The sequence below is a fragment of the Mytilus edulis genome, chromosome 13 (genome assembly GCF_963676685.1).
Source record: "Mytilus edulis chromosome 13, xbMytEdul2.2, whole genome shotgun sequence".
Taxonomy (NCBI): Eukaryota; Metazoa; Mollusca; class Bivalvia; order Mytilida; family Mytilidae; genus Mytilus; species Mytilus edulis.
This window is the reverse complement of record NC_092356.1, coordinates 52,211,568-52,236,138: the sequence shown is the minus strand read 5'-3', so window position 1 is coordinate 52,236,138 and position 24,571 is coordinate 52,211,568. Positions and strand designations below refer to the sequence as shown.

The 24,571-nt window shown below is 31.5% G+C and overlaps 1 protein-coding gene across 3 annotated transcripts; it reads right to left on the bottom strand.

The window, feature by feature from the left end:
* Positions 1-3,234: 3,234 nt before the first annotated feature.
* LOC139501183 (uncharacterized) lies at positions 3,235-24,237 on the bottom strand. Of its 3 annotated transcripts, none has more exons than XM_071290174.1 (16): positions 23,891-24,237; positions 22,328-22,539; positions 20,630-21,158; positions 19,785-19,869; positions 17,607-18,152; positions 16,338-17,156; positions 15,377-15,554; positions 12,002-12,114; positions 10,392-10,463; positions 9,119-9,238; positions 7,255-7,395; positions 6,836-6,895; positions 5,999-6,109; positions 5,726-5,757; positions 4,453-4,609; positions 3,235-3,543 (listed from the first exon to the last, which is right to left on the bottom strand). In XM_071290174.1, exons 2-16 carry the CDS (start codon positions 22,533-22,535, stop codon positions 3,436-3,438), a joined length of 3,279 nt encoding a protein of 1,092 aa, XP_071146275.1. In that variant the 5' UTR covers positions 22,536-22,539; positions 23,891-24,237; the 3' UTR covers positions 3,235-3,435. The 3 variants fall into 3 exon arrangements, with proteins under 3 accessions (XP_071146275.1, XP_071146277.1, XP_071146276.1); XM_071290176.1 differs by having other exon boundaries at positions 15,377-15,437; positions 23,891-24,234; XM_071290175.1 differs by lacking the exon at positions 10,392-10,463 and having other exon boundaries at positions 23,891-24,214.
* Positions 24,238-24,571: the final 334 nt, after the last annotated feature.

Below are 24,571 nucleotides of genomic sequence, written 5' to 3'. Positions count from 1 at the left end.
GTATGCAAAGCATATACAAATTATTGTAAGATAAACAAAGAGGAACATGTTAATGTTAAAGATTCCCAATGTTTATGACTCAGAAGGTTTTACTGCAATGAAATGTAATTTTAATTTCCTACAATTGTCAATTTAAAGGATATTACTTTCAATCCTTTTTCGTATGCAACTGGGTGTGACGTACTATGATTAAGTGGTAATATAATCCAACATCCTGCTTTAACCGAAACATTTTCATGGTCCCAAAATAGGATTTTCTTTGCAGACAAACCTGAGTATTCAGACACCCTGCTTAATCCGACATTTTTGTCTGGTCCCCCAGTGTGTCTGATTAGGCAATTTCCACTGTATTACACCTAAAAGCTACACTAGCCGTTCAAGAAAATTACTTTTTGTAATTTTAAGCTACAAAACTCTTTCAAGAGAAAGTATACCTGTAAACATTTAAAAAGAGGATTGAGTATAATATATAATAATTTTTCCACGAATAGTGGTATCAGATCATTCAATGCAAGTTAAAGAAATAGGAACATGCCAATTTTTTAAAGTATCATAATAGAGCTACAAAGAGCTTTATGTAGTCAGTATTGTCAATATTTTAACAAGGACTACATACTTTGACATAGAATGGAGTGTTTGTTTTTTTATTGTTAAATATATCTGTATAAGTTGCTTATCGAGAGAATAGAGAAAAGGCCTAATGAAAAGTACACAGATGTTTCGGATAGTGAAACATGACAGAAACATCGTAAATAAGAAGTAGATGGGGTTATACATACGCCATTGTCATTAATACTAAACTATACATTATAAACATCCGTTCATGTTAAATGCGTCATATTGATGTAGTCCCGACGTAAATTGTGGCAAAGCAATCAAAAGTATTTACTGATTATCAACTTTCGATCGAAAGCAATTCTATATAAAACTTTATCGTTTAATTTTGCTACTGAATTGTTAACAAATAAATGTATGTGAACATATGCAATTTAGAAAAATCCTTCATTTCAAACTGTTTTAAATTTGTAGCTTATCATTATGATGTAGTGAAAGTTTGACTATAAAAAAGATAAAAAATTTCCGTAAAAAATTACCATGCTATTACAAACTACGATCCTAATTCTTATGTTTAGTTTGATTAGTAAAAGTTTGGAAAACGAGCTGTTTCAGTTTAAGTTTGCTCTTCTCGGATCAAATATTAAAACAGCTTCTTTTCTCTCCAGTGAAATCTTAATGAACTCACTCGTACGCTCCCGAATCGAATGCTACTCGAAATGTGCGTTGTCTGACAATTGTCTTTCTATCACTTACCAAGATCAGAGCTGTATTCAGTACATATCGTACCCCGATACAGTTTTACCAATGAATGGTTTGAATTACGTGATATTCAAACCATGGTGTGATGTTTATAGTGGATTTATATACATACGCTACCTTAATCTGTGCTACATCGTTATATCCAACAGTGTGCATTGTGTCGAAGCTGGTCAAGTATGTTCTCAACATTCAGCATCGATAATAGAGATAGATAGCCAAGCGAAACAGGAATTCATTGTCAATGTAATAGATAATGACCTTTCTATTTCTGGAATTTTTATTGCTGGACAAATCACAGGTGGATCTTGGTTAAGATTAGATGGTACACCACTTTTGTACACCAACTGGGACACCCGTGACACAAACAACATTCAGCCAAACAATAGAGGAGCTTTGGGAGAATGTATTGGAATAGAATCCGATTATGAGTTCTATTGGCATGATTATGAAATTTCATATGAGTATGGTGTCATCTGCGAACAAAGGAATTGACGAAATCATCTCTATACTATGCGAATAAATTCTTTCAAACATTGCTAGGATATAATTATTCATGTTTTTTGCAATTATTTAAAACAAACTTTTTTTGCCAAGAATTCTTATATGTATGGTAATGGGGTATTATCGTAAAGAAGCCAAAACGAATTATAGTTGCCTACTGTGTATTCAATATTGCTTGTGGAATCGTACCTTTCTTGAAATATAATGGCTAAATGTGAAAATAGGTTTCAAGATATCAAAAAGAGATGTTTCAATAACCTGCTGTAGAACTGGAATAATACGATACATTTTGTTACAGTCCTAAAAAAAACAGCATGAAGAATAGACTGAGACAACTTTAGATACACAGAAAATCAGTTTACTGTTATTTGTATAAATATGACAGTAGTGCCTGTCATCTATGTTTTGTGAAGCTTTTTATTTACATAGAATATGCCTGCTGTGTGAACATAATTTAAGTTGTATTTGAAATTAGTACACAAATAAAAGTCACAGGTATAATCAACTTATTTTATGAAATCAAAAAACTTTAAGAAAACCCTCATAAAATATAACAAAGGACGCCGACAATATCACAGAATATCTTCACCCCAGAGTTTCAAATTACGATATAAAAGTAAAATCAAAACAATTCTTAACTCCAATTCAAAACGGAAAGTCTCTAATCAAATGTCATAATCAGAATCTCAAACACACCAAACGACTGGATAACAACTGTCATATCACATGTATTACTGACTTAATTCAGTCATTTTCTTATGTAGGAAATGGTGAATTAAACCTGGTTTTATAGCTAGCTTAACCTCTCATTTGTATGACAGTGGTATTAAATTTCACTATATTGACATCGATGTGCAAACAAAACAACCTGACATAATAGTAAATTAGTAAAATGTCAAACATAGAGGTACAGCATCATTGTATTCATATTTCCGAGTAGTTTCATTTTAACAATTTACCATTTGTACCGTCATAATGCCTACTACTATATTTTAAAAAATATTCGCAAAATGATTACCTTATATATCAACAGATGAAATTTCCAGTGAAAAAGTAAAATCTATAGAAACGTTTCATGCGACATTCACATCGGTTGAACTTTTTAAAGTGAACAATTTATGCATGGCTGTGATATATATTTCTTATATACTGCATAACAATCAAGGATGGCTAAAAAAAAGGACAAATAGACAAACGAAAGTACACATCACAGAAAATTAAATATTGAGCAAGACGAACCCCACCAAAAACTGGAGGTGAACTGAGGTGCTCTGGAAAGGTAAGCAGATCCTTCGCCATGTTTGACATAATTCTGGGTAGTTTTTTTTTGGAGTGATCACTCTAATAACATCAACATATGATTATAAACACTTTATACCATGTCAGTATTTGCTTCCAAGTCAATCAAAAAAAGAATTTTAACGGGATTTAATTTTCATTTTATATTGTACTAAATTAAATCATGACCATTTTGCACAGTCTAATTTCATTTCACAATACAAGATATAATTTTATATATTGTTTTAAAACATACGGTTCATATTTATCCTTTAATAAATAAAGAAGTTCCAAAGCAATATGTAGTTTAATGTATTATAACTCTGTAACCTCTCAAATTTAGCGCTGTCTACTTTTCAGTTGTCCTAATTTATATTTCAATGCCGCATTGGTTTCACTATACAATAACACTTCATCAATCACTTCAAAATATTGGTCAAGGTAATTCTGCAAAGAAAAATCAAACAATTAAAAAAACACAAACAAAATATACCAATCAAACTATAAAATAAAAACTGAATCTTAATAGAGTCTTATATGTAGTTAATCTTGTACTTCAATATTGCGAAAAACAATGATTGCCGCGAGGACTTTCTTTTTTTAAACGGTCTTTTATAATTTTAAAACTATACAGACTGATTATATTTAAGACCATTAACGCTGTAATTGTCTCCAAAACTTGACAGCCTGTTTCCAATATATATATCTTTAATGTGGTTCCAATGGTGTAGCATACGAAGACTTTACTATTATTCCGAAGCACTTTATTGTGATGTTTAGATAGTGCAATTGTAGAAGATAATATATATTTGGTTGTTCGTTTACGTCTTATTCTTTTGGATCTTACATCTATCTAGTTGTTCTTGGATTGTTTCGAACGTACCATTTCTATATATATCTTGAACCCAGAAGGTTTGCTCTATTTTACTTAATGTAGTTTTTTGAAGCTTTTGATTCGGTCAAATCTGCTTTTTAAATCTTTTATATTTGAATTGAAAAACAAGTAATGTGTATTCATATACAAGTTCAACATATAACTTGGACACTAATGCTGGAATAAAGTTATCCTTACAAATAATCAAAATAAAAGTTTTAAAAAAAATGATATTGTAAGAAGAATGTGGTGTTTTAAACATTGATTTATCAGTTATATCATCAGCATTTAACGTCCTTCCAATGTCATCTACATTCCTCTTAGATTTTGCTTAAATTCAACTTGTGTTGGTCAATCAGTTTTTGCTTTGTCCTATGTCCACTTTAATTGTAAATTTAAAACAAATTCAGGACGAACAAATAACGAGCTTATGAACCAATGAAATAACACAATATGTCTGATCTTAATGTCAAAAGACTCACTGCAGATGTACATTTCTCCATTCTCTCCCAGACTTCCGTTAACAGTGTGCAAAAACATTCTAAACATTTTTCTGATTTTGTCTGAGCAAACTTCATTAGTATAGCATGGATATCACTTGTCTTCAGAAGTATTAAACGAGCAATACTTCCAGTAAATCTAGTAATGTAAAAACAAAAACTTTGTAAATGAGTTTTGATAGAACTATTCAATTGTCAAAGTCAGAAGCCCTTGTTTTTTTTTAATATTCGAATATTCTGTTCTCATTTGATTTGATAGTAGTATAGTCAAACCCTAAGTGGATAATGCTCAGATACTTAAGTGATTAAAATGTTGTTAGAGTGCCACATACGGAACAGTATTGCTTACACTTAGAGAGCACCTGAGATTATCATTGTTTTTTTTGTAGGGGTTATTTTTTGTTTGGGTTCGTGTTAAGCAGTCTTTAGTTTTCTATGTTGGGTTAGTTGTACTGTTGTTTGTATTTTGGAGGTGTTTCAGTTTTTGCTATAGAATTAACAGTTTGTTTTCGACTTATGTGTTTGAATATTTTCAATTTCAATCAACAATATAGTATATAATCAGATTATTCATCTGAATACCATATATCGTCCTCATTAATTTAAATTTCATTTGATCTTCCAAAAATTGTGAAGGAATGTCTACAGATTTAAAATGTGAATCTTAGTTGCCATTTACTTTTTTCAACGGATGAAATTTCAATATTTAGACTGAACAAGATATAGGAGATTGCGTTTCGAAAGTAAATTTTCCTCATTATTCATAATTTGATGAAATTATATACAAATGTCTTTAAAATATGCATTTGAATCATTTTTGGTAATTATGTTATCTTGTTTAACTAAACAACAACAAAAAGTTTTTCTGAAAGATTTCGTTATATATGTTTTAATCATTGACATACCCGCGTTTTCTATTTGTTTCTACAGACTGATCTATGAATAAGTCAGATCGGTCATTTAGACTAGTATTATTTTCGACTAAATGAAATCATACCATTGTTGCCGACATCTCGTATGAGACAATTTACTAGTCAATGTTAATTCAGTCTTTTACCAACCCTTAACGCATGGATGTGGGTACTTAATAAAGGATACTATTAGCTGCTAACTGCCAGTTGTACTACGAATTGGAATATATGAGATATTTTCATAGGAAAAAAAACAGTCAACTGTGAAGATACAGGTAAGTGAAAAACATGAAAAAAACATCTTCTTGTTTTAAAATCATTCTCATTCTGAAAATGTATTTTACCTTGCTATTTCTTCTATCCTTCTGTTGTGAGACTAAAATAGAAAAGATAATTCCATATACACCAATTCAAAATTTAATCTATTATATGTAATGAAAATTGATAGCTTGTGTTATCTCACCAGAAAAAAGTATTGTAAGTGAGTATATTTATGAAAGAATGTTCTAGAAAAATCTGTTATAAATAAAACAATTGTCTATATTAATCATTTTGATATAAAAAAAAATTAAAAAAGCCATCTTGTTCAAACAATAAGCGAATAAAATAAAGTATACCTCTGTAGATCTGCTTAAAATTCCCTGTTCTATCTCCTTTGTACATTTCTGTCTATATGCCATAGAAAATGTAACACATTCACCTGGATCATTCCTTGACTGTACCTTTGCCTATTTCATGAAAATATGTATAATAATGAGAATTATTTCGACTGATGTTCGTAAATGTATATTATTACATTTTGTTTGAAAACAAGTATTGTTAAAAGTATTACTAGTATATTTCATAGCCTGTTTTTCATTAACCCATTACTATGCAGAGATAACAAGTTAAACCAAACAAACAATATTCTGTACATACTCACACTAGCTAAGGTAACACCTTTGAAACAAACAAAAAAAAGTACAATCTAAGATTCTCCCAGTAAAATGCATCAAGTTTCTTCCAGAAGATAATAAAACTATGATTTGTACTGGATTTTAAAAAGTTTATATTTGAATACCAATTCCATGTTAAATGAATCAAAATTTCGCCAGGGAGAATTCTATATCATATTCTATTACAAGTTGTACTGTAACATTAAATGGTGTAGTTTGTTATAGATAAAACATAATTTAGGGATCATCATTTTTGGTGAGGGTGGAAGGAATGTGTTCCATGAATGACAAAATGTATCTGAGATGAAAAATAATACAGCTTATTTTCATTTCAATCTGGTTTCTAGACATGCTAGAATGGTGAAAATATTTGAATGCAATCGGAAATCTTTATACCACAGGAGAATGATGTTATGTATTTAGCAACAAATTAGTGTCACATTAATACCATTAAATGTATATGACATAAGGATCAACACTACTTTCACATTATATACACATATAAAAGTTATAACTTACACGTGATAATACGCGGCAAAGACTTGTACACACTGATAAACAACTAGCGTCATCGACTGCCTGAAATTAAAAATTGCATGTTTACTTATACATTTTCAAAAATGAAAAAGACATGAAGGAGATAATCAAATAGTTAAAAGCTGAAAATATTCTGAAAACAAAGTCAAACAATATTCCAAATAAATCTATTCAGAAAACTAAAGATTAAGCAGTAGGAACTCCAACAAAACAAACAAGGTTAGGCTCAAATTCCTAGGAAGAGTAAGCAATTCTCAAATCGCGGAGTTTGGTACTTTTGTTTTTATTTTACTTTTTCCTATACAAAACAAACGAATCTTTTGGTTTGGAGTTTATCAACATTAAAATAAAAGCATGTTATCTCCGTCTATTCAAAGCATTTGTTACAAACAAAAACTTACCGTATCAACAATCAAATTCACAATACGACTCAAAGCATCCTCAGTATAGATTGGAAGATCTGATATCACCTTGACAACCATAGACGCATCACATCCGTGTTTCACCATATTAATTGCACCTATCGCTTTACGCATAATTTCCTGTGTGTAATTAATATATTAATATAAATAAATCAGACATAAACGCCATACTTGCTAAACTCAGAGGAAAGAGACTGTGTTACAAGTTGAAGGTTGTATGATACATCAAACTGGAAGGGAACATATATGGGTATCAAAATAGTACTTGCACACCCTATTTCAGGATTTTGAATGCATTTTAATTGCAATTTGAAGGGGTAAATGTATTACATAAAAAAAAATACACATCATCCCATCAGCCCATGTCGCATTCCAAAATGGACTCGAGTCCTAAATTGCCGTTGGTAGTTTAATTCGACTCGTTAGATATCTATATAACGTTTTTGTTTGCATTTGTTTATCGTTTTATCGTTTAATCGGGGTTTTGTTTTCGAAGATATTGTCCTTCGACTCATGATTTAGCATCTTCTCTTTGCTTTCCTTTACCTCATTTTTTACATTAGCTTATTAGGGTTTTGTTTGTAATTTTGTTTTATTTAGTGCACAGTTATTATAGTTATCAAAGGTACCAGGATTATAATTTATTCATTAAATAGGTAAACACTTTTTCTGCCAACTTGTTTTGTAAGTTTGCCAGTCACATGATCGAAGCTAATATGATAGGTTAAGATCTCAAAAATTACGTTGAGTCCTGCAATAAATTCACGTTTTTTAATTCATATCTAAATTTTCTGTTGTTTGAAGGGTTGAGTGTAGTTTTCATGTTTCTAAAAATATGTATAATTTATTTGCAAATGTTTTATGATGATTAGGAGTTTAACATACTGTATGCAGTATTTGGCAAATCTTTCGGAAATTCCAGTCCATAATGCTCTTCTTCATTGCATATATTTTGTCTATTAAACTTTTTTCTTATTAGAGCGTCACTGATGAGTCTTTTATAGACGAATCGCGCGTCTGAGTTTATATTTAAATAAAATCTCTGCAAGTTTAAAGACAAATTAGGTTAACGGTTATTTGTATGAAGGTACAGACATGAAGAGACCAACTGTAAATTCTGAAATCGAATCAATCAGAAACAATGTTAGTTAACAAACAAATAAGATTACAGAGATTTGAAATTATTTCCCGTTTGCAAAATGCTGGCTTATGAATGTAACCAGCTATGAAGGGGGGGGGGAATAAATAAAGGTAAAAAAAAGAGTAACACAAATAATGTGTAACAATAATTTAAATGCTTGTGACATATTTCCAATAGAACGTGAGTTAAACCACAATCAGACAATTCCGGCATTTGAAATATTTATTTATCCTGAAAGGAACATTTCTTCCACCTTTTATTCTCATGGAGTTCATTTTATAACATAATTAGAATTCAACAGTTTTAATTATAGTACATAATCTTATAAAATCATCTAAACATTTTAAAACTTTAACTATAAAAACAAATAAAATAAAAATACTGAACTCCGAGGAAAATTCAAAAAGGAAAGTCCCTAATTAAATGGCAAAATCAAATGATAAAACACATGAAACGATGGACAGCAACTGTCGTATTCCTGCTTGGTACAGGCATTTTCAAATGTGGAAAATGGGGGATAGAACCTGGTTTTATAGCGCTAAAACTCTCACTTGTATGACAGTCGCATCAAATTCTATTATGTTTACAACGATGCTAATCAAAACAGACATAATAGGTAAAATAGTTAAAATATGGGTACAGCAGTCATCACTGTGTCATTATCTCAAAACAAACAAATATTTAACAAAGAAGCAATATAACCTCAGTAGACATCTGTGGTTGTGTAGTAACGGCACCAGGGGGAGCATCAGCAGCAGGTGATTGTGTCCGTTTTGGCTTTGGTTTTGAACGTACTGCAGGTTTGTCTGTAACTGGGGCCATCTGTTAGAGAGACACACAAAATATGCAACTGTTACTTTTATAATTATAAGCATCATGCCTGAATTTGATTGTGAAATGTTATATAACTGATGCCAAATGTTATCCCAGGCACAGATTACCTTAGCCGTATTTGGCACAACTTTTTGGAATTTTGGATCCTCAATGCTCTTCAACTTTATACTTGTTTGGCTTTATAAATATTTTGATATGATCGTCACTGATGAGTCTTATGTAGACGAAACGCGCGTCTGGCGTACTAAATTATAATCCTGGTACCTTTGATAACTATTAACTTACATTTCCTTTCACAAAATTCTGATAAAAAAAAAATCTAAATGAGTTTGAACGTTCTATTCAGCCTATCGGCTGGCAGAACTATAATTTCAAAAAAATATTTTTCCCCTTCTGATTCATTTTCTTAGCTTTAGATTTTGACGCTTTCTTATTTCTCATATAAATGAAACTATTTTGATAAGCCTTGGCTTATAAATATTCGGATTTCGGCGTTCCAGATGGATATAAACAAGAAAATCGCTTCAGACGCATGCAGATAGTTTTGTTTTCAATTTCTAAACTATATAAATTTTGCTATAACAGTTTTGTAAATTTTTGCATTATATCTCCTACCGTTTCTCTGTATCAATGCATCCCTAGCTAGATTACAAATGTTTGTTTTTTAAATGTCCTGGTACAAAAATACGCTACAGACGCATGAAATCATAAAAAGGTCTTTTGAACCTAAGCAGTGCCACATTGTCATATGGCTCTCCCATGTCAGGCACCTTATGAGTTTCTATTAGTTATAAACTGATGTATTATGTCCTGTAGATAATAGGATTTACAAAATGTAGATGGTAGATTATTAACAATTTGAGTTAAATTTCTAGACTGTATGATTTGAAACTTGACCCATATTCATCAATGTAGCCTTTTTGAAGGTGATTGATTCACTTGGTTGGTGTCTTAATGGTGTATTCCAATTGCATCAGTTTGTTTAAACTTAATAACTAATAAACTAAAAATAATTCCTTGTGGTTTTCATTTTCAATTGATTTTGAAGCGGGCGGGTCTCTTGTTGAAGCACTTACGATTTTCTCTTGGAAATTATTTGTCATAACTTGTATCAGTAACTACTATATATTCGCAAACATACCGCTTTCGGGGCACCTTTTACATATCCAGGAGTAAACGTAAACGAACGATCTGTAACAGGCATCTCATCAAACTAAAATTTATTTATAATTAATAAACAATGTGTTTCGTGATTGTTTGACTCATTTCTTTAATTTTGCATGTGGAAGTTAATTTTGTCAATTATTTCCCATCTAACCACACAAAAAAAACCCACACAATATTATTCCCTCAATTCATATTAATTTTGTGTATTTTGAAGTTTGATACATTTATGAATGTCTGCGGATAGATATATGAGAAGTATTGTACTAAATTGTATTTTGTGGCACACGTTCATTACATTAAACGTTTTTCTACAATTTATAGTTACTGAACCATTTTCAGAGGAGTGAAACGTTGAAGAAAATAAAGCTATTTCTGATAAAAGGTTTCAATATTCAGTGCTAAAATTATGTTTAACTTACAAAATTAACAGTGAATCGCATCGTTCATCTTGTTATACAAAATTGTATCTGCTCATATCATAGAAATGCATTTGTAATTTTAATTTTGAAAAAAACGTAATAGAACATTAATTCCAATGGAAAAAGATATACCAGTAACGGATTATAGAGTACATAATATTTGAATATATTTTCCAACAGTAACATTAATACAATATAAAAAAGAAGATGTGGTATGATTGCCAATGAGGCAACTCTCCACCAGATACCAAAATGACACAGAAATTAACATAAGTAGGTCACCGTACGGCCTTCAACAATGAGCAAAGCCCATACCGCATAGTCCGCTATAAAAGACCCCGACATGGCAATGTAAAATCATTTAAATGAAAACTAACGGCCTTATTTATGTACCAAAAATGAACGAAAAACAAATATGTAACACATAAACAATGTTTATAAAACAGATTCGGGTACAGATATATGTTAACACATGCAGTAACAAGTTATAGTATGCAAACTGTTTAAACGGAAAGTTGACATCTTTAAAACTAAGCATTTGTCATTAAATAATTAATGTTAGTGTCCACCTTCAAACGGAGGTTTAAATTTTGACTAGTTGTTGATCTCAGTACATTTTGTAACTAAAAAAGTGTGTATATTGGAAGAAGAAATTATAAAACAATGTCTGGGCGCTTAAGATGCTGTTTTAAATTATTTAAAGAAAACTTCGGAAATTGTTTTGCCTTTTTTATGAACATTGTGTAATCGACTTCCATCTGTATCAAAGCGAAAAGTAAACTCACAAAAATACTGAACTCCGAGGAAAAATTTAAAGCAGAAAGTCTATAATCAAATGACAAAATCAAATGATAAAACACATCAAACGAATGGAAAGCAACTATCTTATTCCTGACTTGGTACAGGCATTTTCAAATGTAGAAAATGTTGGATTGAACCTGGTTTTATAGTGCTAAACCTCTCACTTGTACGACAGTCGCAATAATTTCCATTACATTGACAATGATGCATGAACAAAATTAAGTGAATAAACTTTGCGACCTGCTAATCGAACAAATCGAAAGACCCCCATGTTTTAAATAAATACTAAATGGACAGTTTTAATGCATCTTGCCTCCAGTTTACTGCTACGCCCAGATCTAGCTTTAAATACTATAAAACTTACCGCCGAATTTATTTGTATTTCTGGAAAATGATCGATGATATCGGGTCTACGTTGTGAAAACACAGATTTCCGGAGTCTCATCAGAAATTTTCTGTCATAGGTTATTCTTTGTGCTACAAAATATACCATCTTATCTAATTCTCTCTTCCGTTCATTTCTATTTGAATATTAATATCTTGTATTAGAGGTCGGTCATTTAAAAATGTATCAACCGTATCGTATACGTTGACGTATTCACATCTGCAAATATATCAAAATATATTATGTGATCCCGAGCCTAAGACTGGAATCTCTTCGAAACAATCGAACATTCACTTTCAATATTTGCGATAATGGTGTTTTGTAAAAAATAATTGGGGGGTCTATCAACTACTTTTGCATGCCCTTAAAAGGGATCCAATGTAGGGCAGGTGCACGAATATCGTACACACTCCTTTAATTATCTAGTTTAAAAAAATTCAAGATCTTACATGAATAAACACAAAAAGAAAATCAAATGTACTACTTATATACATGTAAGGAACTTTAAATATTGTTCATTTGCGATTTTATCATAAAAGGTTATGTAAACACGAGTTGCCTTAGATGTCATATAAATACATTTGAAAAAGAAATGTACTGAGTATCACTCTATTTGTTAATAACAATTTGGTTCTACGTGAGCACAAGTTAAAACACAAACAAACTATTAGAGTATTTGCATTAATCAAGTATTTACTGGCGTATCCGAATCGACGTATCGTATAACACGTATATGAGGAAAGGATAAATTAAGTCAAGTTGGTCCCGATGAAAATATTATATAATGCACTTAATTTTGATTGAGATCGGGGTAAAATCATTATTGTAAACAAATCTGTTCGATCCGTATACTTCGATCCGTGCACGTATTCTGATACGTGAATAATGCAAATGCTCTATTTTACCGTATTCACTCCTATCATGCCCGTAACTGTAAACTGTCCTATCTATCCGGAATATCTTTAAAATTCGAATTACATGTTCCACAAAAACTTGATATTTCCTAATTGTTTTGTTAATTTTTGCATTAGAAATTAATCAGTTGCCAATTTGCATTAAAGAAAGTACAGAAAATTAAAGCTCGAGATCACATACTGTTTTTTTGGTGTATCTGCAGATGCGGATACGTCAACGTATATGATACGGTTGATACGTCTTTAAATGACCGACCTCTAATAATGAAATTAAAATACGTTATAACATTATTTTATAGTATGTACATTTTTTTTTAAACTTAGGAATTTATAGTTATCTTGATTTCCTTAGAAAAGAATGTAAAACGTGTGACAGGTACTCACCATTCACAAACTTATAATTCAAGTTCTCGGGAAACTTTGTAAAATCCATTTATCATTCACATTCAGAATGTACGGGAAAAGGGTTCATTTTCATTGAACAAATACAGTTTTTATCAAGGGCCATGTGAGGCCCACCTCTGGGTGCGAGATTATCTAGCTGCATTTAAAAACTCATTGGTAGCCTTCGGCTGTTATCTGTTATTTAGTCAGGTTGTTGACTCTTTGACAAGTAACCCATTTCCATTCTCAATGTTAATCAATAATATTTTTTTCAAGTATAAATAACCTATTCCGCCATAAAGACGGATAGACTACGTTTTGTCACCGTATATATTTTATTCAATATCGGGCCAGTCTAATATCAAACTAAAACAAATATAACTTTATCCAAACATATGTGTCAAAACATGACATTACCTGTTGATGGAATACATGCAAATTATTGCTGACCATAATTTATTTTAGTCAATTATCTGTGTTTGTTTATCGACTTTTTTTTCTATCTTGATATTTTGTTTATTTGGTGGAATGATTATTTTTGGCAACTACTCTAAATAAAATAGCCTTGCATTTGTATCATGATTGATTGAAATAAACATTTTCGAAAAGACGTCTACAGACAACCAACATCGACACCGATAACTGCGAAATATACTGATTGAATGAATGATCCCGAAAACCTTGGTTGTAGAGGTAGAAAATAATTTCTGTGATTTTTCTTTTACATTTCGTTATTCGGAATTTGAGCTACAAAAACACTGAATGTTCTTATTAGTTTTGAATTATGTTCAGTAAAAGGTAAAATCTACAAAAATACTGAACTCCTAGGAAAATTAAAAACGGAAAGTCCCTAATCAAATGGCAAAATCAAAATAACAAACACACCAAACGAATGGACCACAACTGTCATATTCCTGACATTGTACTGTAACAGGCATTTTCTAATGTAAAAAATTGTGGATTAAACCTGGTTTTTCAAAGCTTGCTTAACCTTTCACTTATATGCATTGTGTGAACAAAACAAACAGACGCAATAGGTAAAAATGTCACAAATCGGGAAACGACAGCAACACAAATCCCACCAAAAACTGGGGGCGATCTCAGGTGCTCCGGAAGAGTAAGCAGATCCTGCTCCAAATGTGTGACAGTCGTAAAGCATTTGTGATATTCCATCTGGATTTTGTCTCCGTTTGTAACTATCGAAACGGAATACAGTGTTTCATGAACAGTAGAATAAACAATTGTCGAATTGAATTGATAGAGAGCTTTCGGAACACTATGGTGACATCCAATGAACAAACAGCACTCCATAAGTGATATCTGTGCAGGCTTAGTTTATCGTCGATGGCAGCTGTTCTCATAAATAAAATATCTTATTTCTAATGAAGCATGCGTGTATGTACATTAACAATTAATAGTGATATGAATTTGTAATGAACGTTTCAGTGACTCCAGCAGAAAATTAACAAATAAATCCTTCCTCCCCCAAATTTATATTATATATAAAAGTTATATTTGCAATGCAAGACAACATCGATGTTAAACTGTTAAGTGGAAATTTTCAGAAGAATTTTTTCATTTTGCACTCAGTAAGGAACGTTTCAAAAATTACATTTGTTTTCATGGGTGTTAGAAATTTTACTATGCATTTTCAACATCGGTGTAAAATGATGTACACCCTGATTACACCAAGATAACTAATAATATCCCTTTTGTATTTATACGTTATAAATTGTTCGGTCCATTCTCAGTTACTTAACAGAACAAAAAGTAGCAAATCATTCAAAACGAATGTTTTTAAAATTAAAATTTTCTATTAAAAAACATATTAAATACCTGTGATAGTTGTACACATTGAGATGATCCCGATCACAAAAAGATTACTTGCCATCATCGGCATAGGATTAAGCGTCGATACGGAATTGTTTTCGAAAACGTCTAACAAGATAGCTATAATACCAACATACCGATAAACATGAATATATATGTTCTTTCGATATCTTTTATCTCAATATTCAAACCTAGTATTTATGCACAATAAGAATCAGTTATATACCTTTTGTCGCTGTTAATATCTTGTTTGGCGTTGGTCTGTTAATGACAGAAACTGTTTTGTCCTGGAAATATTGATTTAAATTTATTGCCGTAAATCGACCTTTTCTGTCCACTTTTGGTTTAAGAGGGTCCGGGTTAGTTAGCAAATGGGCATTGTCTGCATCCAGAATATCAACAGCCTAAAAATGATAAATCTCTAAATTTGTGTTGCATATAACTGGTTCCCATCATTTATAATAATGGTGGAAAGACATATTAATCTAACTTGTCTGCAATTCTACAGCGGACAACAATCATAAAGTTACCTTTTATAAATAAAAACTATTATCATTTAAAAGTGCTACTCCTGTTGAGAAGAAGATTGGTTATGTTGCAAATATAGCATAACATGTTAAGCCTGCGTTTTATTATGTTCCTCTCTATGCTACGAATCTGTGGCGAAGTGATTTTCGTTGTTTGTCATATTTGTCTTTATGTGTTAAATTATATATACCGTAAGTTTCATATTGGATGTATTTAATGTGACTTGTCATCGTGGAACCTTTAGCGTTATACATTAATAAATGAAAGGGTTATGATCATTGGTAAAGATCGTTTGTTTGCCTGAAGTTAGTTATTGTTATATTTCTCCTTTGGTTTTGTGTAGGTATATTTCTAATAGGAAATAGACTCGTATCTTCTTATTTGTTATCCTTAAACATCGAAAATAAACAAAATAGTCCTACGAAGAAGGAAAGTTCCCGAAATCCTTTAAATGTTGCTTCGATAAATCCTTTAATGTGTTCCGCAATAAAGTTGATAAAGTATAACACTTGCCCTTTCAAAGAAACACAACAACAAAATTTAAAAAAAGCCGAAGCAAGCAATAATTTAGCTTTTTTGTGATCTAATTTTAAATAAGCATAATGAATTCATTGTTCTATTATACATAAGAGAGACCTAAATATATGATACCAACTTACTTTTTTGTGTTCAGCATTACTTGTTTCATTTCCAGGGTAGATCAGTGGAGTCGAAAAAGAGGCATATGAACTAGAATACGGATAACCTGTTTGAGAACTAGGAACAGACATACCGGGTTGTGCATTTTGTATCACTTGCGACTGATTGTAATTCGAAACTGGCACCAAATTTGACATGGAATTCAGTCGGTGTTGGTCTGTTGGGTAAACGAGTGCTGCGTGTACCGGTGCTTGGTAAACCGGATTATATCCCGGGGTGACAGTAGAAGCAATAGTCTGTTGAGGGTATATATATGGTGATGTAGGTTTAGGTAATTGACCAGTCGGATATGTAGACACATCTGTTGGTACAGCAGTAGATTTATCTTGCATGAGGTAACCCACTTCAGATATAGGTTTCTGTTGAGTATTCATTACTTGCAATGGGTATTTGTGTATTAATCCCAGTTGCGACCTTAATAAAGGCGTGACTGGTTTTTGGACAGTTGTTTGTTCTATACTTGTTGTATGTGGGTATGATCGGGATGTAGAAGGTGTAGTCATGCCTGTGTTGACTGGTAGCTTCTCACTATCTGGCATTGGCTTATGTGAAAAAGTCATGTCGTCACTTTTAACAGAAATGTTTTTAAATATCATTCCATCATTTCTAGTAGTTTTAATAGTATTTGAATGAAGTATATTTTCCTGCAAAAAAGGAATATTACCAACGGTTTCTTGCCTATCCTTTTTCGTGTACTGTTCTCTAGGATTACTAAGTACATTTGCTCTGGGTGGAATTAAGGGTTTTGGTTCGGTTGAACGTTGGCGAGGTTTTTCTATCTGAAAATTAAAATAGAAAATTACTTTTACGATAGTTATATACATATATAATTGTGTTTAATTTCATTTCAACTTGATACTGCAATATTATTTTATGTCAACCGACCCTATAATTTCTAGAAAATTGACATATGACATGTAGCATATGAGTAAAATTTAACTATATATGTGATATCCTTTATTTTAAGTGCAACGAGATAAATGGGTTTGAAACAAACTTTATAACGTGAAGTGGGAGGAGAAAGTTATTCATATTGGGCACGTGGAGTAACGATAAATGCTAATTTTAAAAGACTACATGTGATGCACCTCCGTGAAGTCTGTCTATTATGAATATAGACACAAGTCAACAATAAAAAGACCACAATTGGCTTCAATCAGCATCTACATGATGTCAGTCTCAGAAAAGTGTTTGTTTAAATCAGAGTAATTCATTTTGCTTATAAATACCTCTTTTATATTGTGATAAATTCTGGAATTCAGTTGCATTTCCCGATTGTTAGCAGATAATTCACTGGATTTCCCTGTACTTGCAGTTTCTACTTCTGAAGGACTTTTTGTAAGTCTAGCTTCAAACTTGGTCTGCAATTGATTCATATATGTTCCATCTCCGGTACTTTTATCCTTCAAAATCTGGAGGTTTGCGTTGGGATCCAAAAGAGTATTAGGTTCAGACAGATGAATAGCTAAATTATTTTGTGGCTTTCTGACAGGAACATGAGGAATGGATCTGTCATTTTGCTTGGTTAGTGATTCGTTAATTCTATTGGCTGTAGCTGAATTATTTTCTATAATTGTTGGAGGTAACCATACGTCTTGTCCCGCCTCCTCCACCTCTAAACTCCCCTCTGATGTATATGTAAAGACTTTACTACCCCTTGAATCTTTCATTTCCCCTCCTAGATACTTTACTTTAGGGAGTCCATTTTTACCATGCTGTAAACTTGTTAAACTTGGATTCGGATACAGTTTAGTACCTTTATCACATATCTGTACCTTCAGACAACAAAAATACGTAAACACACAACAACTTATTAACATTTTTGTTTTACATTTCCTTCACAAAAACGAATACTATTTTACTTGAAATAGCTCTATATTTGCCAACTTCTGTTTGATTGCACTATACTGCACTATTCATTAATTAATTTAATCATATTTATTTATAGTGGATTGGGAAACAAGTTTTTACAGCTAATAGCAATTCCTTTCCACTTTGCGATTGCGAGGGCTGCCTTGTAGCGGCATTACCCTTCTCCTTTTCGAAATCTACAAGGGTGTCTTTTACTTGCAAGATATATTGCTTTCTTTTCACACGGGTCAACCATGTATCGTCCCCTTCCGACGGACTATCATCTTTTCTCAATACCATACTTGCAAATGGGTTTCATTATGTATATATGTATCAATATTGAACTGATTTATTGCTATTAATAATTCTACTTTTTAAAAACTTTCAATGGTATAACCTCATTCCGTATGATGTTATGTATTTAGTTTAGTTTAGTTTAGTTTAGTTTTATATTTATTTGAATTTGACATTTCATTTATAAAATTGCAGTTAAAAGAGATTTGGGAGCAAAATAATTCTAGTTTCTTATCGTCTTCCTAATAAAATCTTCAATTGAAAACATACTACTTGTATCCAATAATGAATCTTCCAAAGACAGGAAATAGACAACGTCTCCTGTATTTGTTTAACTTTTATTCAAATGTTAAAGTCGATTAAAGTAATTTTAAATAAATAAACCGTAGGAGTTAACAACAATTCAGCAATTCAAAAACAATCTACATAGCTGTTGAGGACAATTTGATGCTTATATTTGGATTTTGTATGAAATTTGCACCAACTGATTTCTGAAACAAACACATAGATGAACTTGTACAGGTAAGATGACTTAATTGACAAAACCTCTTCACATTTACTGAATCATCAGGTTCGTTTTTCGATAAGGTATGCTTATTCAGCTATGTTTGATGCCAACCTTTTAGAAAATAAAATGTTAAACGTCAAAGAGCTGTTTAACCAAAAGGGAAGCCAAAATAAGACTTTGGAATTATGCTTTGTATGAGGGCGATATGTTGCCTTATTCCAAAGATTTCAAAAACTCCTTACATCAAATTGAATAAAACAAAGTCCGTTTGTTCCAGCGAGTAATAAAGTACTGCCTATTGGCCTGGTGATTCCTGCAGTGACTCACAGTCCCCTGTCATAGATATCGACCCAATTGCAGTAAACAAATGAACGGTATAAAATATACTACATCAACGATGCTTTTTGAAAAACCTGGGTTTTTTTTATTGTTTCAGTCGAATTTGTATTAGTACTTAAACGTTGCATAACAATGTTTTAAATGAGAATATGGTTCAAGCTTTATTAAGATATATTTTGGTTGCTATTGATTTGTGTTATACAATTGTCGTAGATTTTGATGTACCTTAAATTAAATAAAATCAAATCAAATTCTTCATTTCCTAATCACAGGCCCCTTTCGGGCATAACAAAATTTCACACTTTCATAGATTCAATCGTTTATATCAATCTTTCTCACTCCATTCACTTTGATTGACTTAATTAAATACAGTACATAAGAACATACATAATAGACATATAGGCATACATCATACCTTATCCACTGCATAATTATTACTCTTGTTTAAAGATGCTAAGGTCAACAGCAAAGCTATGCCATGCTTGCAGCAATCACTAACACTGTTAAAATAGTTTACTTAACAAATAGTTAATAAAACATTTCAAATATAGCTAATAATTTAGCTTATTTTTAAAGGTACATCATCTATTATGTTAGTGTTTCTGTTATAAAGAACACCATAAACAATGTACATGATGTATGATAATCTTGCAGCAATCAAATGTTCAAAGCTCAAATAAATTTCAATTTCCCATCATTTGTTTGGTTTTTTTGTTGCTTTAAATGCCTTGGTAAATTTCCTTCACAATCTAGTACAAAATGTTCAAAAACACTGCAACTTCTAAGATTTATCTCCATTTAACTGACCATCATAAAATGTGTTATCATAGTACAGCAATGTCACTCAGATTTCAAAAAAACACATATGCCTTTATTTTTATGTATATGTATTAAATTATATACAAATAATACAAATAATTTGGATTGACAAGTCCAACGTCCAACAAATGAACTTTTTAGTGAGATAACTGTTTATAGTTTCAGACTGTAGTTTTGTAGATGTTCAAGTGACTTTTTGTTTGTTTGTTCGTCCTTCCTTTTTACAATGGTGAGGCCTGTGTTTCTGTATCTTTTTAATTTTGATTTGATTGCTGCCTCTGTATTTTTATCCTCTGTATTGGAGTTACATCAAAACTTAAACAGAATTTTTGTTCGTATTTTGCCATTGCATTTTTGATACGTTTTGGACTTATAAGTTTTACGTTACCTGTAGTATCATCCACCTCGCTTTATTCTAAAACAAAATACAACAAAACTTACTCATCACATGAACATCCAGCTGTATGTATACATCCATCATTTCGTATTAAACTCCACACAACCTCTAAATCCGTTTGACTGTTTTGACTAGACATGCAATTACAGGTGACATAACAAAAGCCTTCATCAAGTTTATGTACTTCAATTTTCTTTATGGCATTTCCTTTATATAACAAGAAGCTATCCTCCTTCTGTATATTTTGGAACCGATCTAGATCAAACTCAGCAGACGATATGATGTACGCATGTGCTTGCACATGCTCAACTGATGGCAAAGATAATAAATCAGCTGTCCAATTTGATAACGATTTGTCTTTTATATCTGGAAATGTGAGGTATGTCCCGTTCTTATTAATAGTATGTTTACTTATTTGAGAAGGGGCAGTTGTCTTGTGGTCAGGGATTCTACTGTCAATTACAGACTTTGCCAATTTTCTGAGATGGTTCAATGGTTTGTTCTTGACTATGATTCCTTTTCTTCTAAAGAACTGTTTTATTTCTTCTGTTGTCCATGAGTCGATTTCAGATTCTACAATTGTATAATTATTTTCTTGAGTAAGCATTGATATGGTTATTTCGATATTGTCGGTTTCACATAGTTTATTTGTTCTGAAAATGTATACATACAGATTATTTGTTTGATACTGCGCCAGAAACATTTCGTTGATAAGAAGGTTATTTTCTTTTTAGATATGTTTCGCAAGCTATGATTATATATACATGCTACATTTACATTACGCCTTTGGATTGAACATTAGTGATCTGTGGCTTATTTGACTATGTCCTCAATGTAGTAATACGGAAATGTTTTTTGAGATGTTCAGCATATAAATCAAACCTTCTTACATAATCAAGATAGGACGTTGAAATGAAATCCCATTCAAATATCATAAATGGCAAAAACTGAGAGAGAAAACGTTAACAGTGTAAAAATCTTCACTGATCAAATCTTCTATTTTTGTGTTATTCGTAATTAGCGCTGTCATAAAAGTGAGTTCAAAAACTCGCAAAAACTGATAAACAGTTTGACAAAGTAATAAAATGTACTATCAATTGTAAGAAAACGTTTGCTACTCATGAAAAGAAATGTTACTTGAATATAAGAGTGTCTATTTGGATGTGACAAAACAAACATATATTTTGGAATGTTACTTTAAAAATTGCATGAGATTATTCAAACGTGTTTATCGTTGACTATTGGTACACTTTTATAAAACGGTCAATTGAAATTCTGCTTAATTTGTTTTCTTACAAGTAGTCGTACAAAATGTTTAAAATGGAAAATTCATATTTCGTATACATACATTTCACATTCATCATGTTCATATCCATGCGCTGTGAATATTTTAAGTATATATATTATATTAATTTGGTGTTTAACCGAATCAATTTTCCATGTAAGCTTTATCTTGGATTTCAGTTTTAAGACTTAAGGATACGTTTTTTTCTGTGCATTTAATATTGGCTGATGGAAAGGCACGGATATACAAAATGAAATGTTTTTCACGTGTTAGAATAAATAGAGCAATTTATATTAATTAGGCAGTGGCTATTCGTCCGGCTAGCTGTATCTGATGTTTAACTGAAAGGATTCGATTGGTTGACATTGCAAAACAAATACACTGCTTAAATGAAATTAACAGTTAGGTATATTGCTTAACAATTTTTAGTTGGGGTAAGGGAGGGATGTTATCTTACTTGACGGTTCAGCAGAGGTCTGTAAGTTCGACACAGCAGCTTCAGCTTGCTTGATTTTTGACAATAACTCATCTTTTTTCTTCTGTTTTTCTAACTTTTCTTTTTCTTGCAAGATTTTTTGCAGCTTAAGTTCAAGATCTTCAACTGATTTCTCTTCATCATCCGATCCTATAAAGTCACTTCCTACTATTTCTTCTTCATCACTCATATTCCTATAGATGTAATATAAGAACAATGACAAATAAGCCAATTCTTGAGCAGCGCCATATGTCTAACAGACTTCCCTGTCATTCCGGAGCACCTGATATTACATGTTCTTCGGTTTGGTGGGGTGCATGTTTGTTTTGATCACATGTCAATATTCTGGAATGTCATTCGACTGTCATACAAGTAAAAGGTTTAGGTAGCACTCCACATTTAGTTGTGTAGTTTCGCATTTTGTCCCCTGTGGATTTTTTTTAAATATGATTGCTAGTGTAGAATAAAATTCATTTTTGCAAAACTTAAGATTAGAATAGTGGGTTGATAGAGATTATTTAATGTATGTATTATATGCAACCCTGGCTCACTCTTGTTGTAGCTGATTTGATCCCTTCAGCATTTTATTGCTACCTTGATTTGTCTGTTTTTTTGTCAATTTACGAGATTTGAACGGCTTAATGTATCATCTAAATTTAAAGTATCATCTAAATTTGATGATATAGAAATAAGGCCTTTAAGGGTTTCATGTTACATGTACAATTGCATCTCTTTTAGATTATACTCATTTAATAGATTCATTAACACTGATTTGTTACTGCGTGCCTTCCTCATTTTCATGCCAAATGAAAAATCTCAACAACAAAATGTATTTCTTGTTGAATAAAACATTAAGAAAATTGCAGTCTCTTAGATGCAAACAAATGGTGACTTCTGTAAAGATCTTTTTAATTATCGTCACACATTAAAATCTATCTTTCCCTAACAAAAATCTTTTGAGAGATAACAATGTTGCTAAGTAAACTTCAAAATCCTACATAATGTATAGTTCTGTTGATTCGCCATACAAAGAATCGATACTTTATAATATATTTATCAATATGTTGGTGAGTCATGAGAAAATAGTCCTTGATGATAACGAGACTTTATATAAATAGATGATAAATTCTGGACAATAGTCCTTCAGTCAACTGATGGGGTCCCGAATGACCATCCAGTGATGGATTCAGGGGTAGGGGGTTCTTGGAGTTGGAACCCCTTTTTATTAATTAACCACTAATACATATGAATGGGAACATATGGTACGTTGGACCTCCCCGACCCCTTTTATTCTTGGTTTAGATTCCCTCTTTAAAAAATAGCTGGATCCGCCTAAGATCATGAAGATTTCGAAAAAGAACCGTTGATCTTTCTTGAATGTATAATTAATAAAATGGCGTTTGTTATGATCTGTAATGTTAAGTTATTTTATCTGTGACACAGCATATAAATTGATGTTCTTGCTAGAGTCGCTGCATGCAGATAGAGTATTGTACTCATTAACTAGTAATCCATTGATTGTATAATCAGTATTAATTTACTTACTTTCATTTTCAACTTCCATATTCTTCAATTGTCAGATTATACTTCCTGTTTATACAGCCATAATATTTAAAATCATTATTTCTATTTTCGGAAAATCAAAACAGAAAATGCAAGTAGGGCAGGTATATCTGTATCTCAGATCTGTATAATATATTGTCAATAAAAATGTCAGGTGTTGGGTGATAAATCGGATAGACGCTGATTATATCATAGCATGTATGATTTAAAGTTGAAAAAAGATTAAGATATATATTATGTATGTATATCTGAGCTTCTCGACTTTTATCAACTTTGTATAATTAAGTAACAAATTATATCATTGTCATTGTATGACATAAATTGTGTGTAACGGTTGCATGTTTATTTTCTCTTTAACATTAAACCTCGGGGAGGGTTTAAACTTTTTTTGGTAGGGGTGAGCAGCTGAGACATCAAGTACCCCACCCTTTTCATATATTTTGTTTATCAAAAATATATACCTTATCATATATCAATTAACAAAAAACAGACCTATAGATATATTTAAATATTTTTCATCTTCTGGTACATTATTATAGATTTTTTTCCCGCTCATCATCACGTTCTTGTTTTAAAGAAGCAAAGAAGTCGCAATAATATCACCTTCTTTTCCAATAAATTCGTCACATCTTAAAACCCATCTTCTTATTGCCCCTTTTATAT